Source organism: Stereum hirsutum, assembly GCF_000264905.1.
Source record: "Stereum hirsutum FP-91666 SS1 unplaced genomic scaffold STEHIscaffold_5, whole genome shotgun sequence".
NCBI lineage: Eukaryota > Fungi > Basidiomycota > Agaricomycetes > Russulales > Stereaceae > Stereum > Stereum hirsutum.
Genome location: NW_006763135.1, coordinates 478,672 through 494,171, shown reverse-complemented (window position 1 = coordinate 494,171; position 15,500 = coordinate 478,672). Strand labels below are relative to the sequence as shown.

Below are 15,500 nucleotides of genomic sequence, written 5' to 3'. Positions count from 1 at the left end.
CCCCCCCCCTCCCCAAACCCTTTCAACCCCCCCCCCCCTCCAACCCACAGGGCTCCTAACCTTCCTCCTCATAACCCTCGTCGTCCGTCTCCTCCTCGCGCCCTCCCTCGGTCTCCTCTTCTTCGCAGCATTATACGGCTCGTTCTGGATTCCGCAGATCGTGAGGGCGGCGAGGAGGGGGAGGGGATGTGGGTTGGAGGGGAGGTATTTGGTGGGGACGACGGTGGGGAGGGGGGTTTTGGCTGGATGTGAGTGCGATTTTGTGCAGAGGTCAAGGACTACCATCGCCCCTTTCCATCATGACTTCTTGCGGACTCCCTCAATTTGTGCGATGAAGAGTTACTGACAAGATCCGTTTAGATTATTTGATCTACCCAAAGAACGTGCTAGATGTCACGCCCCGATGTGAGTCCATCTTCTGCACATTTCCTCCCATGGTCAAGCGAGCACTGGAACTGAATGCCTTTAAATTATGATTAATTGACCAGCATGGATGCTTCCCCTCATCCTCTTCATGCTCGCCCAAGTCGCCTTCCTCAAAGCCCAAGATATCTTCGGGCCAAGATTTTTCCTTCCCAGCGGCGTACGTTCCTCCCTTTTCTCCACTGTCTCTGTCTTCACACCACCCGCTCAACCCGCCCTTCGTTCGTACATCGTACATACATGAACAGATGTCCGAAACCCAGACCTACGACTATCACCCCCCGCTCCCCGTCCCCGACGCCGAAGCTCCCGAAGCGAGTCTCGGAGATTGTGCCATCTGCGTGGACGCCATCCTTCCCGCCCGACACGCACATACGCCGTCTGCGGAGGAAGAAAAGGGACTGCTCGGTGGCGTGAGTAGCATCAACATCAACATTAGCAGTAGTGGCGGTGGCGGTGGAGGTAGTGGTAGTAGTAGAAGAGGAGGAGGAGGAGGGCTGGCGGGGTTGTGGAACGTCGTTAATGGGAGAGCGAGGGAGAGGACGATGAGCGGGAGGGGTGGGGGTGGGGGAAGGAAGAATTATAGTTTGGCGCCTTGTCATCATTTATTCGTTCGTACCCCCCTTGCTTCTCATTCGTCGTTCTGGCTAATCGATGTCATGTCATGGTTGGCGGCGTTTAGCATACTGAATGTCTTGAACGGGTGAGTCTGGGGCCTGGTTCCATTGTTGCGTTATTATTGGGGGTCACTGACAGAAGGCCTTCGTTTTGTATTTTTTTTGTAGTGGTTGGCTATCAAGGTAGGAGTCTCCCTGAGTCTTTGCTAGGATGCCGTCGTTTCTAACCGATAGCTTATTCTCCAATATCGCCAAACTTGTCGCGTTGTGCATTGCAGAACATCTGCCCACAGTGTCGAAGACCGTTACCTCCGCTCTAAGGCTTTGGATGGTAAGTAACGCCACATTGCGTACCATAATCTGTTCCGTCTCGGAGTGGCGACTCGACTCTATTATAGCGGAGATTGGACGGGGTGATAGATGGACGGACGGACGGACGGAACGAATGGGGTACGACGGGATCTCTGTAGTGTACGATGGATTGGGGATTATTTATGTATGGTACAGTATGGATAGGTTTGGGATTTAATCTGTTTTGTTTTTCTTGCTCGTCGGAGTCCGTTGTGAACGTCTTCTAATCTGGGTGGTCCTATCTGCGCAGGTGCGACGCGATCGCGTCGAACAGAGGGTGCGCAGGGATACGTAGCCTGCTCCCACGCGAAGTAACAACCACTCGAACAGGAAAAGGGGTTGCAGGATGATCTACATGGATCGAAGATCTCTCCGTAGCGAGTAGTTGCTGTGCCCTGGTCGATGACTATCTCTGTATGTTTCCATCTTGGTGGAAATACGTCTAACGCCGCCTTCAGTTCGGAGGCTTGGAATTCGTTGACGGTCACCCTATTGATCGGCGTCCGCTTGTCGGACGGACCTGAAGGCCTGACCATCCTCTATGCCAGAAACAGACGCACGAACTTGTCAAAGCCTAAAGGCAAGAATAGTTCTTCCAGAGGACTCACAGCGTCGTCGCCTCGTCCAAGTACTTCTGCCTCCGTATGGCTTCATTCGCTGCGAGGCGCCTGCCATTACGTTCTTCAGCTTCGACCCCCCGGTGGAAGTTACGGCGACGGGGACTCACTACAGACCCCTTTTGCCTCTGCCAAAAGACTTCTCCGAGGGTCATTCCCCTTGTCATCCATGTGCTGCAAGACAGCTGCTACAATCGCTATGTAGTTATTGGCACCTCCAACCCTTCAACTGCGATACTTGGCCCAACAGTTCGACGGGCGCTTCTGCATGTTCGATCATAGGATTTAACGACTGACGAACACGGAACCATTCTCCCTTTCGCTCATCGCCACTCATGCGGACTCGCGCTCTGGGACAGCTCGCCACTCGGGACTCAACCACTACGTGCGTCTTTATCCCTCTACAGAATGGTATAGCGCGCTCGGCTGATGCTTTCAAGTTGATACACAGTGCGGCAGAGATCAGACTCGGGCTCTGCGTGGACATCTCGGCACGATGTACGTTCAGTCCATGATACTCCCTCGACTTGACAGCTCACAGAACATCGACTGCAGCACTGTGGTTGTACGACTACGTCCAAACTTTCTCTACCGAGGTTCAAGCGATCTGGCTGCGCAAGATCTCTGCGATGTCGGTCATATTTCTCCTGAACCGATATCTCATGCTGCTCGGGATTATCGCGGGGATCTACGAGGACGCGCCTGGGACGGGGACGACCACTAGGTGAGTTACTCTTTCATTCCCTCTCTCTCCTGTTTATTGTTCAGGGAGCTCAGGTGGGGTTGTACGCTCAGCTGTAATTATGTACTCCATGCGGGATTCTTGTGTGGCGTCTTCTCCGTAGCATGTACCAACGGTCAGTTCAGTTTTGCCTTTGCCGGATAGTTGGAAGGCTGATGAGCCCCATAAAGCGTTGTTTATTATGAGGTTGTATGCTATATATAACGAGAACCGGTGGATTGCCGCGGTCACCTCTACGCCGGTGTTGGGTAGGGTTGCGATCGACTTCTGGGTATGCATCAGTCCCCCCGGCGCGTTGTCACTACCAGGTGAGATTGACATATTGAACTCATTGCACTATGAATGCAGGAATTCAAGACAATACATGCCACGAACGCTAAAGTAGACGTCGATGAATCTTGGAGCTCGCGATGTACGGAACAACTGCTATTCCACGATCCGAGCATCTTTTATTCGTGAGTTCTGGGAGTTCGTTGCTTACCACCCAAAGAAATGACCTGACGTACTATTTCCTCTATAGCAGTAAGATCTTTCACCCCATTACGAGTGTCTGACTCCTTGACGTCTGATTTTAATCACAGTGACCGCCGCGACAGCATGTCTAGCTCTTTTATTCGACACAATGATCCTCGTACTGACTGTAAGGAAAACATGGCACCATGTTATGGAGATGCGACATCTGGGACGGACAGGGCTCATGGAGGTCTTTCTTCGCGATGGTAAGCCTCGTATTCTGATCCTCTGCTCATCGGCGCGTCGAAGTAACTGACCTGAGCTTTTAGGCAGTCTGTACTTCTTGTGAGTCTTGCCTCCGTAAACGCACGGAAATCGTTTCTGATTCTGGTGCGTTTCCGATGTAGACTCGCTTTTATTATCACGGTCATTCAATTATCAACGAACATCGTACGTCTCTGACCCAGCTCTGTCCCGTCACGGTGCCTTCGTTGATGGTTTCCCCCAGATCTCCAGCATGCATGATCCAGATGTCCGTGTGATAATCTTCCTAGTCGGGTACAAATTTTCATGCTAACACTACACTCAGTCAACCTCATATCTCGGTCAAATCAGCTCGATCATCAACGCATTTTACGACGTGTAATCGTCCTCTTTCCTGTAAAATCTCTAGTCTCTGACGATCTTTCCCGTGTATAGCACCCCGAATATGCTCGTCAACAGACTAGTCCTCAGCCTTCGCATCTATCGCGCCCCGTCCGATCCAATGCTCGCAGGTACACCATACGACCATGAAGCAGCCTCAGGAATAATATCCAACCTCGAGTTCGCTCCTGATCTTGCTTCGAATGAACAGAAGAGCAGTCGTATTCTTGGGAACATCGGGGTGCCTTTGGACCATGGCCAGTGGGATTATTCCTACGAGGTACCGAGGGTGGTGAGTGCGTTTTGTCAATATTGTATGAGTCCAGTCTGAAACAGTGTTTTGTTTTTTGTCTTTTGTAAGGGGCCTCCTGTAGGCGTGATTCCGAACGTGAATGTTGATGACGTTGAGATGAATTACTTGTGAGGACAATTCGTGATATCGGACTACAGCAATAAATCCTCGTTCGTCCGTTCGAACATTTTATTAGCAGCGCTGAAAATCGTTGCCTCTATGTTTCAGTACCCAGCATCGCTAGTCGCATAACGATAGTCAGAGATTGAACCAACTACGTTGCAACTACGTAGTGTAGAAGGGTTCGTAACTTTTGGTTTTTGGCCAATTGACTACGATGCCTCAATATTCGTAACGCGCTTGCTTTCGACGGTGCGCTCCTTCTTGTTGGTAGCCAGATCGAGCGCGTTCAAGATCGACTGCTCGGTATCTCGGCAAATAGCATAGACGCTTTCGACTGTACGGTTGTAATGCTGAAAGCGATCACTGAGGGGCACCGGTTGCGAGTCAAGGAGCATAGCGCGGGAGATACGTGGTTCGTAGCAAAGAATTGACGATGCTCAAGCCGAGAAATCCCGAAGCCTTCCGAATTCAACACGGACAAACAAACGCGTCGCGCAAAACGTTCACTTCCAAATTCGGCTTCTCCGTTTTCCCCAACCGCAGTCGAAAGCTGTCATCGACCGGGGCTCACTTGACACCGAAACCAGTCCTCCACGCTTGCTCCGCCCTGCAACTTCTGCCGGATTCGTTATGGATGACGTTGCACACGATTTCTACCAGGCTTTGTGCTCCAGGGGTTGTCGACTCCTGAATATCCACGACCAGGGATACCTGGTCTACTCCTGCCTCGATTTAGAGGTTGTGCTCTTGAGTATTCGAGGGCTGAGCGATTACTACCGAAGGCGCCCTCGACCTTGTCTAGAAATCGCTCCCACACGCGTTCGCGGCCTTATAGGAACCGAGCACGACCTAGCACGACGCCACTTCCTGTCAGGTTCCCTCCACAAGCCCCTAACTGCGCACTAACACTGCCTCTTGGCAATCACGTATACTACGTCTTTTGTGGCACGACTTCCATCTGCTGACGTCTGGGGACGCCTGCGCATCTTGGATCGGTAGAGTATAAAAGGTTGTACAAACTGTTCTTGTTTTGTTCATCATCTTCTCTCAAACTCGAGGTGCGTATCGATTCTGCTGCCTTCCACGCCCACTACTTACCCTCCCACCTCGCATCGCTCATCTACTTACATCTTTTCGAACAGACTATCAATCTAACACACACATCCAACCCACTCACCCCATCCCACCCCATCTTCTCTACGCAATGTTCGGACACGGCAAAGACCACCACGACGGGCCAAATGGCCAGGGAGGCCCTCACGGCGGACAAGGGGGTGGCCCTCCCCAGCAGCCCTTCGGCGGCCACGGTGAAGGCCAGCACCACGGTGGACCTCAGGGTGGAGGCCCTGGTGGTCCCGGCGGTCAACACGGTGGTCAGCACGGTGGTCCCGGTGCACAGGGTGGTCCCGGTGGTCATGATGGAGGCCACGGCGGCCCAGGTGGTGACAGGCCCCACGGCCGCTAAGCTATAGTAGGGACGAGGTTCATAGGAAGAACGGGTGAAAACGGAAACGGACTTATTTGAACGGACAGCGATGTGAACGCAATGTAATATTCTAGTGCTTGTAACAGATGAACGAGATGATTGTCGCCGTCGAAAGCGTATCGAGCTTGGTCTTCGCGGGCTTCCGAGGAGTGCGCATATGGAAGAACGAGTGCGGAAAATTGTGCGAGATTCAGAGGGCCCCTTGGGCCCTTGCGGGGTGACCTGAACTGGATCATTGAAGCCCCTGTCCTCCGCGTTCGTCGATGAGGGGGGAAACTTCCAGTACCCTCCAAATTAAACAACGCCAAACAATGTAATTAGCCCACCGGAAGTTGTATTGATCACGCCACACAGCGACTTCGATATGTTTTTGCTCATGGTTTGCTCGATTTCTCATGGTTTGCTCAAGAATGTCCTTGCAGATTGTTGTTACGCCTGGCAGACTCGGATACAGTATCAGTGCTTTCTATCTCGTCGATGTGGCGTGTACTTCCAACAAAAGTACAAGCTTGTATATCTTGCCCTGAGCGAGTCCCCCAATGCAGCACGCTCTGGCGATGTTTGTCATGTGCGTTCTCCGATCCTTTTTCCACTTCCAACCTGCGTGAGTACGTGCGATCGGACGGCGTCACTTTTCCCAGGACGTGTTGGTGAACAACACCTGAATTTGCATAGGCCTTGACACTGCTGCGCCGCTGTGGTACCAAAAATAGCACTGCAATTCTCGTTGTCCACGGAGTTCTCATTATCCCAAGGCCCAGATTGCCTGCGGCGCACGCACCCCATAAGAATGAGCAGTCTTCTATCATGATACCCTTTCACTTTCCTCCTCCAGCGCCCGTTGTCAGTTGTTCTCTCCAAAGTCATCGACTGACCTCGGACTGATCTCTGCTTGAATAGCCTCTCTTCGCACTAATCGGGCCCCTCTCTCCATCTTCTCTCTCGTGGACTCCCCTTATACCCCTCGTCCCCGCCACATATACCAGGCGTATAATGGGCCACGCTCACTCCAAACACCGCCATACCCATAATCACGCCCGAACCTTCTCCTCCGACTCCCATTCGGACATCAGGAGATCCACCAACGTACGCCGAAAACCTACCTTCGCTCCGCGTCCTCGTCGTCAACTCTCACAGTCACAATCACAGCCATACAATCCGTTTGCAAAGGACGCCATATTCGTTCCTGTAGCGCCTCCGCCATTCAAACAATCACTGGACGCTACCAACGACCCGTTCAGGGATCCCTCTTTGGATCGTGACGCAGCATCTATCGCCCGCGACTCGGATTCGATGACGACTATACCTATAACAGAACCAGAATCAACACCAGCACCAGCACCAGCACCAGCACCAGCACCAGTACCGCAATTCGAGGTTCGTCGCCCGTCGCAAGAGATTTCACTGACGAGGAGAGTAACAAGGACTCGGTCGTCTCGGGGCGCGCGAAGTTTTTATGGATATGGGCCACCGAAGAGTGGTGCTGCTGCGGGCGCCGATGGCGGGGTGGCGCGTGGCGAGAGTAGACGGTATGGGAAGCGTGGTATGTCGACGAAGGATAGGAGGGAGAGTGCAAAGGATATGCTAGTGGATATAGGACATTGAGCGCTGTGCGCTTCCGTGGATGGAAGGAAATAACGGGTGATGGTCAAGAGACCGAGAGAGGAGGTGATTGGAAGACGTTCCTTGTACATACCCTGGGGCTGATGGCGGACACTATATTCGGACTCTTCGCTCTTTATTCCAATCCTTCAGGATGGCTTGTCTTTCTTCTCTCGATGATAGTAGTATACCGGCAGGATCCGTCCATAGACCTATGTTCATGAATGTAGTGGAGTCAGTAGCAGTACTAGATCGCAAAGACATTCGTACAATTTTGAATATGCTCCGCGAAGCAACGTCCATCTGGCCCATACGGAAAAAGAACGAAGAAATGGCAGCGTCCAATCTCCGTTGATGAAAGCTGCCCATGAGAGTCCAAAGAGGCTGGCTATAGAATCCGAACGAGAAGAGATGTTTTAAGGACGTTTCTGCTTTGTATATGGTCCGAAAGAGCCCTGAAGTTCACTGAAGTGCAACGTACGAGTCCATATCTCTGGTCAGACTCACCAACCCGAATAGACCTGACGCACAACCGACATTCTCTGATCACTAGCTTGCAACTTCCATTCTCTCCTTCCCTCGTCCGTCACCATCTCCGCGGACCCTCAGCCCTCCATCTCCTACGCCGACGAAGTCCCTGTCCCAGCTTAGTCCCAGCTCCAGGAATGCAAAAAATCCTTCCAAACCTCCACCTCTCATCCGAACTCGGATGCAAACTCGTCAAACTCCCCCTCGACACGCTCTCCTTCAACCTACTTCCCCCATTCCCCACCTTTCTGGTCCCCTCACTCCCGTTCACGTCAGACCCAGCCACGTCCATCCGCCTCCGCTTACCCCTAGTCCTCGACCACGAACCCCTCCAGCTAGCCTTGGTCGTACTCGCGCTCGCATGGGATCCGCTCTTCTTGGAATTACTCTGCTTCGTCTCGCCGTTGAACTGCGTTCTGCTCTTGCGACGGGAAAATGCTAAGCGTAGAGATTCAGGGATACTAACAGTATTCTCGCGGTCGGAGTCGGATGAGGGAGCACGGTGTTTACGGGCGTTCGGAGGTATGCTGACGGCCAGGATCGGGGTTGGGTTGGAAACACTATGCGATGACGAAGGGTCGAGCAAAGAAGGGCCGGGTTCGACGGGCGAGCGCGATGGTTCCAAACCGAGTAAGGCATGAGAGCATTCCGGTTCGATTGAAGTGCGAGAGTAGTCTGGTTCAGTTGGCGCGAGGGTGAGAGGAGTGCCGACTGGGTGGATCGTCAGACTGCGCCTAGAAATCGGGACACTCGGCTCTGAATCGTCGATGCTGGGGTGAGGGTAAGTGGGATGTTCTTGGGCGGGTGTGGTTTGTTTCGAAGAAGGTTCTGCAGGGCCAAAATACGGGAATTCCAATACCATGACCAACGCGAACGGTGTATCTATGCGATGGGAACGTACCGTCTTCCTCCAAGATCGCAGGCAAAGAAGAGTCTGCATTCGACCTTAGCGCGAATTGAGTAGGAATCGAGGTCTGTGGTCGGGTGCCCGTGTGCGTGTCTTGTTCCGCTTCAACGGAGGAGTTGTCGGATGAGTGATCTGAGTCGTCGGGATCGTGCCGGAGGATTGCGACTACGAAATTACCGTCATTTAGATGCCTATCTGCGACGATTACTTATGAGCAGTTTGACGACAATTGTGCTTACGAATGGCGCTCCGTGGCATGCGAGGTTTTTGCTTGATAGCGTTTGCGAGGATTGAGGCTCGAAATAGCCAGGTCTTGGTGGGCGTGGCCACCTCGCCGTTTAGAGTGTCAAGCTCGGCTGGTATGACGGCGAGGTTGCGGTCAGTTTAGCTGGAGAGGAATAGAGGGAAACGCGTACAAAGCATGCGGTTTGGAAGAGAATTACTCGCAAAGAGCTTTCCGGCGGTCATTAGGATCTGTGAGAGTGCGAAAGGCATACACGGCTCAGTGTTCCGAAAAAGTATAAACAGGAGAGACTCAAACTTTGATATTCTTTCGGAACAGATTCATGAGCTGTTTCTCCAAGCAATTCAGCTCTTCCAATTCTGTCTTGCCTGGTTTCAGGTTCAGCTCTACGACAGAAACATCATAATTTGCGTTAGTATACTCGAAGAATGATGACAGGAGAGCACAGGAAGACTACCCGACAAAACATTACCTTTTTGCACCTCGCACAACCGGACCAGTTCGTCCAGCGTCGATAATATAGCGAGAGCTTCATCTCCATTCAAGGGGTCAAAATCACCGTCATCAACCTCGCCACCATCGGAAGGAAGAAGCCTAACGGCAATGCGTTATATAAAGTCCACTGAGGAGTAGTAGAAAAAGATAGATTACCAGTTATGCTGGGAGACAAATGTAGCACTCATATTCCTATTCCAGAGGTCGTACTCGGAACAAACCTCTGAAGCTGGAGGTATGTAATCTTCTTCGTAGAAGAGGCAAAAGTCGAGTTCGTCGTCTGATAAGAGGTCGTTCATTATGGGGAGGAATGGTTCCGTGTGGCGCTACGGTGCAAGACTGGGTCAGACAAAACGGCAAAGATAAAAGTAAAAGAGAATAAAGAACACCGAACCTCAGCTAGATCACGCGCAATCTCAAGACTTGTATCTTTCCATATTCTGAAGCGCGTGACCGAGTCCGACAAGACTGTAGTTTGGCGGGCATACGAAGAATATTGTCGGATAGCCCGATCCCTACATAAACGGAGGCGTCAACGTCAGGGGCGCACCTAGGTATTATGGGTGTGAAATAGACTTACGCAAGCCTAAACGCCTTGACCGTGACTTCGTGAGTTGGACCCGCAGAACTAGGATGTTCGTGCTCGATATATTCGTGCAATCGGCGTAAACTTCGGATATTTCGAGTTGCCCAAAGAGCAGTTTCCTCGAGCATAATTTTTAGTACCCATTGAAGATAGAAGAGCTGAGTAAACCCGGGCAACGAGGAAGGAATAGAGGAAACAAGAGAAGACGCGGCGGCGGGGACCATGGCTCAGCGCACGATGAGGCGGGGAGGGGGAGGGGTGGCGTCGTCAGAGTCATCACGTATGCTGTGGATTTATAGATGTTCCGGTTTCGCTCTGAAATTTGTCTCACACAGCAGACGTGCCAGATTCTGTGATCACCTTGTCAATCGAGGTGGAAGAACAATGAGAGTTCGTTTTAGGAGAGATCAACCGGACCAAGCCGGGTCGGTCGCTCAATTCGGTGTGGCACTGAAGGGGCCCGGCGTCGGTGGCGTCGTCGACGTCTGCTTTGCTTCAGTCGTCAACGACGTCGACGGCCCATACTTGACAATTGGAGCAGGTTCGAAGGGCACCTAGATTCAAGCAATGCTCACCGTGATTGTCTACGGTTGATAGCTATGTGGCACTATTGCTAGCGTGCAAACATGGCGCTCACTGTGACTGTCTGCTGCGGTACACACGTTGTCAGAGTCATCGTCGGGACCACCCACGAAAAGGCCATGATTAGGGTACCGAACGGTGAGTGAATATTCTCTGTGTTATCCTGGGAATTCAATGGACGTTCAGTCGACTCACGCCACGTGCCACCAGGTCAGAGCCCGCTTCCTCATACGTACCTCCCTGCTTCCTACCACCATGTCCGGTCTTCCACCAGTCGCGTCTTCGTCTTCGTCATCGTCGATCTGCGGACCTACAAGCGCATCGTCGTACGCATCCCCCGCTCCCGCTCTCTGGGCACACCTTCTCCGCAGACCCCTCCTCCGTGACTCCATCTCCCAATCCAAGTCAAGGACGAATGCTACCGGTACATCACTACCCCCACCAGTTCAATTAGCCCCTGTGGACAAAAACGCAACTTCAACGAGAATTCTGTTACACGATACACATGCGCAGTTGGAGATCTTTACGGAGAGGAGCGGGAAGCTGATGGTCGAAGTTGAGCAGGCGCGGAGGGAGTTGAGTAAGGTGGGAGAGATGTTCGAGAGTGAGAGGGAGGGATTGGTCGACGATATGGTTAAACTTGGTACGTGAGCACAGCTGCTCGACGTTCATTTTCTATGACGGCCGTTGAGCTGACTATATGCGTATTTCAACGACTGACTTTATGCTTTTCTTTCTTCGTCGCAGTCAACAGATGCCAGACTGAACTGCAGAAGTCAGTAGGAGAGCCAGCTCAGAGCCGTCCTCTCGAGGCTATGGACGCGAAGATGGGACTTGTGACCCAGTCCCTTCATTCTGTCAACGACAAGTTGAGCTCCATGAACTCCAAGTTTGATACTCTCCACATGGTAATCACTACTCGTACTTCACTCTTTCCCTTCTTTCAACGCATATATTGACTTCTTTCGGCGCATACATCCGCCAGACTGCACAAACGCATACCCAAACTTTACAGTCGCTCACCGATCAATCCATCCGCACTCAAGATCAATACGCCAAGATTGTCTCTATGCTCTCTCCCATACTCCCTCTCGTCGACTCCCTGCCTCTACGTTTCGACGTCGCCTTCAGTACCGCTACTGAAACCCTAACTAGTAAAATTACGGACATTATCAGGACCGAACTCTCTAAGATGCCTAAACCCGAATGCCACCCTCATACCTGCTCGGTTGCCCAGTGGCCGCCTCATCCGCCCTCTCACGTGCATCCCCAGGAAGTGTCTACTTCTTCTTCTGTCGACTATACTTCTCCTCGAAAGAAACGTCGTCTCGCCGATCTGGATTCAGCCCCTGCTGCGCACGATGGTCCTCCGTCGAAGCCAACATTATCGGGCGATGATGACCCCCTTGACCGTACCACTACTGTCCCTCCGTCGAGCCCTCCCTCTTTGATTGACCATCAACTTCCTGCCGCTGCGACACGAAAACTGTTGACCCTCAATCAACATCAGCAACCACCATCACCACAACTGCGACAACCATCTCGTTCTTTCGTGGCGCTAGATTACGATGGCCACAAGCCTCCAAGCTCTCATGGACACAGTGCCGCCATGGGAGATATTGATAGCACTCCTGTCGTTTCTCTCGCTCAGTCCTCTAAGCTTTCCTCTAGCTCTGTTTCCGTCTCTGCAGCTTCCCCTGCCAACGTCTCACCAGCAACTTCCGCTCGTACGAAGACGCATGCCCAAATGCCTCTTGCTTCAGCTCCTTGGTCTCCGACCCCAGCCCCTTTCCGCTCTGTTCCTCCACAAGCTGCACCCTCTACGTCTGTTTCGTCTACTTCGGGATCTACACCTCGTCCTATTGCCGCTGCTACTACATCTGGTTTGCGCAATCCTCCAGCATTCGCCAATACAACGAACACGTCTCGACCTAACGTTGAGCACTCGGGCTCTCGCACCAGAATGAATACGCCTGACCAGCTGCGGGAGCGTTCGAACCCGCTGAAACGTTCCATCGCCGGTATGAGTGTCTTCACGTCTTTATGCGCTCTTCTTCATCTTGACCTTCTCATGATATATGAAGACGCCATGTTTACGCCGCCAGTTCCAGCTTCCTCCGCCGATCCTCACACTCACATGAATATGAATACAACCAATCCCCGCCGAACTCCCTTCGACGCCATCCTCGTCAACGCCACACCCGACGCCACGCCATCCTCCACCATTTCCACACGCACACTTTCGGCCAAACAGGAGTTCACCCTCGGCGGGGGCTCCCGACCTTTGACCTCGACGTCGTCCGTTGGTGCTGGTGGCGGAAGTGTTAAGGCTGTAGGAGAAGGTCGACCGAAGCCTGCGCCGAGTTTGAAGGATCGGAGGATGCAAGGGTTGGCTGGGTCTGCGGTACGTTTCCGTTTCCGTTCTTGTTCTTGTTTCTTCGATGGTGGTGTTCGTGGTGGCATATTTGGTGGGTTACGTTACTGACGCTTTGGTGTTGGTCTGGATAGGCAAATACGGGCGGGAAGAGGTTCATCGTGTTGGATGAAGACGAGGATACGCAGGAGGATACGGATTGACCGTGCAATGTGCTTTGTTAGAATATTGACCGGTTGGAGGCAATCGATGGTGCAGTTTTCTTGGTCGTTCGTTATGTTGTATTGCTTGACGGAACCAGGGAACGTCCCGTGGGTTTGTTCTCGAAGCCTGCAATTGTGGCGCGCCACCACTTTCCCAGTGCACGGGAGGAACAATTACAATCAAGTCGATCGATATCCTTGTTTACAAGGTCTACTTGGACGTATTTCGAAGCTATCATCATCGCTTGTTGTTTGGAAGCAGATGATACCACATGCTTCTCCGGCAGCCACAGCCAACTGGTACGTCGCACCACCCGCACACTCATCCCCTTCTGACACCACTATGATACTACCCTCCAAAGTTCGTGGCAACGAACGACCTGCCGTAAGACAACAAATTCTGGAAACTCCCCGACCGATCCAGCGGAAATCGTGCCTGGAGTATGCGTGTTTCCCAGTACCATATAATACAGCGCCACCCATAACCACCCCTAAGCGCCCACACCCTTATCCCTTTTGTGTTCTTGTTTTGTTTCTGGACTCTTTTTGTTTCTCCCCTTTGTTCCGCAATAGGGACTTGACGACGACCTGTGATGGAAGGCGAGGTGCATAGCCATGCTCTGGATACATAAAAAGTCTGGGGGCGCATGCGGAATAAGAGCCTATCCATTCACCTCCACATTCGATCGCAGTTTTCCTCTGGATACAGCTCTCTACATTCTAGTGGACCCCTCTCGCATTCACCAATTTCTATCGATATGGCACACATCCTTCCAAGGGCGCCATCTCCGAGTCACTGGGCCTACGAGACACCTTCCTCCACGGAGGCGCACTCGGACGGCGGTTCATCTCAGCCGGAGGAGAGTCGCAGCCAGTCACCCGTCAGAGACTCGGATACCTGCTCAGCGACTACCGCCGCTTTGTTAGAGCAGCTGGCGACAGGGTACCGGGAACTATGGGATCAGGCGCTAGACGTCTTGGTCGCCCACCATGCCTTCGAGTCGGAACAGGGGCGGAGGGATGACATGCTTATGGGTGATGCTTCTTCACTGTCCGAGTCGTCTCTGGCTGAAGTCATCGGGAAGATGTGAGCCGTTTGCTTCCCGGATGATGATTTAAAAGTGCGATGCTGACAACATTCCGTCTGCAGAAACATTCAGCTGGACGACGCGAAGCTATCAGCCGAGCGCCCTTCAGCCTCTGTGAACCTCGACTTACGCGACCTCCTCGCGTTGAAAGAGAAGTGTCGGATGGCTTGCTACGCTGTACTTTCCGGGACTATTTTCACCCAGCAAGACCTCGCTCAGAGGATCGCCAGCGTGGGACAGGAGAGATCTATAGGATGGGCCATGTATGATGACGCCACCGTGGCCCACGAAGATGCGGACATGGACGGCTTGGAGAGCGAGCTGGAAGTGTTGAATATGCTACGACGCCGTACGTTTCCTCTCTGCTCTGCAGATCCTCTTCACCAGTGCGTTCGTGACTCATAATTCGCACTGCGTACATTCACGTTCTCGTCCCCAGGTCTGCATGAGGGTGCACTGCCAATTCTTCCCTTCCGCCACGAAGCAGTGCAGAAGGCCGAAGAGTCGGTTTTACCATTGAATCCCGACATATCACAGGCCTTTAGCTCCTTCGCTCATCCATGTGTACCCTTGGCTCACCAACCGATTCGTTGCACCTCTCCCGACGTTCTTCAGGAGGAAGGCAAACCCGCCGCCTTTGCTGCCGATCAAGATTTCAAAGACTGGAGGCTCTATAAAGCTAGGTTTCCCGGGATCCTTCGCTCCGGGACTGGGTGCAGCCTTGCTTCGAGCGCACGGTCACGGTCCTTGGATAGTATAACCTACGTACTTCGTAGTCGGCAAACGACTCAGACCGAATGGGATGGAAAGATGAGGGCCGAAGGATTGGATAGTCTTACGGAGCAAGTGAACTGAGATAGGGTGCCGCTGAGTATCGATATCGGACAAGGCGATGATAGAGTGTCTGTACGATATGCTTCCTAGTACGTGTTTGCTGCATCTGAATATGACCTCCTGCCACATTTTTTACGATAACTCATCCGTCAGCGCCTTCGGCAGGCTGCAATGCTTCTGGCTTTCGAACCTATATTCAGGTAAGTTGACGTGGCGCCATTCTCGATGTCGACTTTGAAGGAACTTGCATCACACATGTCACGGTTTAGAACACAAACAAGCTGAATTTGTGGGTAGTCACGATCGAC

The 15,500-nt window shown here is 52.4% G+C and overlaps 6 protein-coding genes across 6 annotated transcripts in view; 5 read left to right on the top strand and 1 right to left on the bottom strand.

Moving 5' to 3' along the window:
• STEHIDRAFT_76484 (uncharacterized protein) overlaps positions 1-3,843 on the top strand; it is a 7,184-nt gene extending 3,341 nt beyond the window's left edge. Inside the window, exons 8-25 of the mRNA XM_007302356.1 lie at positions 51-248; positions 361-405; positions 489-583; positions 672-1,034; positions 1,106-1,126; positions 1,209-1,223; positions 1,319-1,371; positions 1,642-1,805; positions 1,946-2,393; positions 2,460-2,506; positions 2,564-2,865; positions 2,921-3,021; positions 3,099-3,207; positions 3,332-3,469; positions 3,533-3,548; positions 3,611-3,653; positions 3,712-3,735; positions 3,793-3,843. Coding sequence (XP_007302418.1) covers positions 51-248; positions 361-405; positions 489-583; positions 672-1,034; positions 1,106-1,126; positions 1,209-1,223; positions 1,319-1,360 — 779 coding nt within the window. The 3' untranslated portion in view covers positions 1,361-1,371; positions 1,642-1,805; positions 1,946-2,393; ... (7 more) ...; positions 3,712-3,735; positions 3,793-3,843. The remainder of the gene's footprint in view (positions 1-50; positions 249-360; positions 406-488; positions 584-671; positions 1,035-1,105; positions 1,127-1,208; positions 1,224-1,318; positions 1,372-1,641; positions 1,806-1,945; positions 2,394-2,459; positions 2,507-2,563; positions 2,866-2,920; positions 3,022-3,098; positions 3,208-3,331; positions 3,470-3,532; positions 3,549-3,610; positions 3,654-3,711; positions 3,736-3,792) is intronic.
• A 1,458-nt stretch (positions 3,844-5,301) lies between these two features.
• STEHIDRAFT_146052 (uncharacterized protein) lies at positions 5,302-5,872 on the top strand. The gene is made up of 2 exons (XM_007302542.1): positions 5,302-5,321; positions 5,406-5,872. The coding sequence occupies exon 2, from the start codon at positions 5,468-5,470 to the stop codon at positions 5,726-5,728; it is 261 nt and encodes an 86-aa protein (XP_007302604.1). The 5' UTR covers positions 5,302-5,321; positions 5,406-5,467; the 3' UTR covers positions 5,729-5,872.
• A 684-nt stretch (positions 5,873-6,556) lies between these two features.
• Positions 6,557-7,354, top strand: STEHIDRAFT_155225 (uncharacterized protein; the record flags this gene model as incomplete). The annotated part of the gene is made up of 3 exons (XM_007302541.1): positions 6,557-6,592; positions 6,650-6,835; positions 6,899-7,354. The coding sequence occupies 3 exons, from the start codon at positions 6,557-6,559 to the stop codon at positions 7,352-7,354; spliced, it is 678 nt and encodes a 225-aa protein (XP_007302603.1).
• Positions 7,355-8,680: 1,326 nt separating this feature from the next.
• Positions 8,681-10,335, bottom strand: STEHIDRAFT_138407 (uncharacterized protein; the record flags this gene model as incomplete). The annotated part of the gene is made up of 9 exons (XM_007302540.1): positions 8,681-8,707; positions 8,781-8,951; positions 9,026-9,142; positions 9,203-9,260; positions 9,328-9,416; positions 9,503-9,624; positions 9,682-9,851; positions 9,920-10,040; positions 10,106-10,335. Coding segments are annotated over 9 exons (1,104 nt in total), but the record flags the coding sequence as incomplete, so codon positions are not given.
• Positions 10,336-10,948: 613 nt separating this feature from the next.
• STEHIDRAFT_55326 (uncharacterized protein) lies at positions 10,949-11,652 on the top strand (the record flags this gene model as incomplete). The annotated part of the gene is made up of 2 exons (XM_007302326.1): positions 10,949-11,336; positions 11,441-11,652. The coding sequence occupies 2 exons, from the start codon at positions 10,949-10,951 to the stop codon at positions 11,650-11,652; spliced, it is 600 nt and encodes a 199-aa protein (XP_007302388.1).
• A 2,376-nt stretch (positions 11,653-14,028) lies between these two features.
• Positions 14,029-15,213, top strand: STEHIDRAFT_155222 (uncharacterized protein; the record flags this gene model as incomplete). Its single annotated transcript, XM_007302539.1, has 3 exons — positions 14,029-14,357; positions 14,421-14,707; positions 14,798-15,213. The coding sequence occupies 3 exons, from the start codon at positions 14,029-14,031 to the stop codon at positions 15,211-15,213; spliced, it is 1,032 nt and encodes a 343-aa protein (XP_007302601.1).
• Positions 15,214-15,500: the final 287 nt, after the last annotated feature.

Coding starts and splice junctions, on each gene's coding strand:
- STEHIDRAFT_146052 (XM_007302542.1), top strand. CDS start 5,468: ATGTTCGGACACGGCAAAGACCACCACGACGGGCCAAATGGCCAGGGA.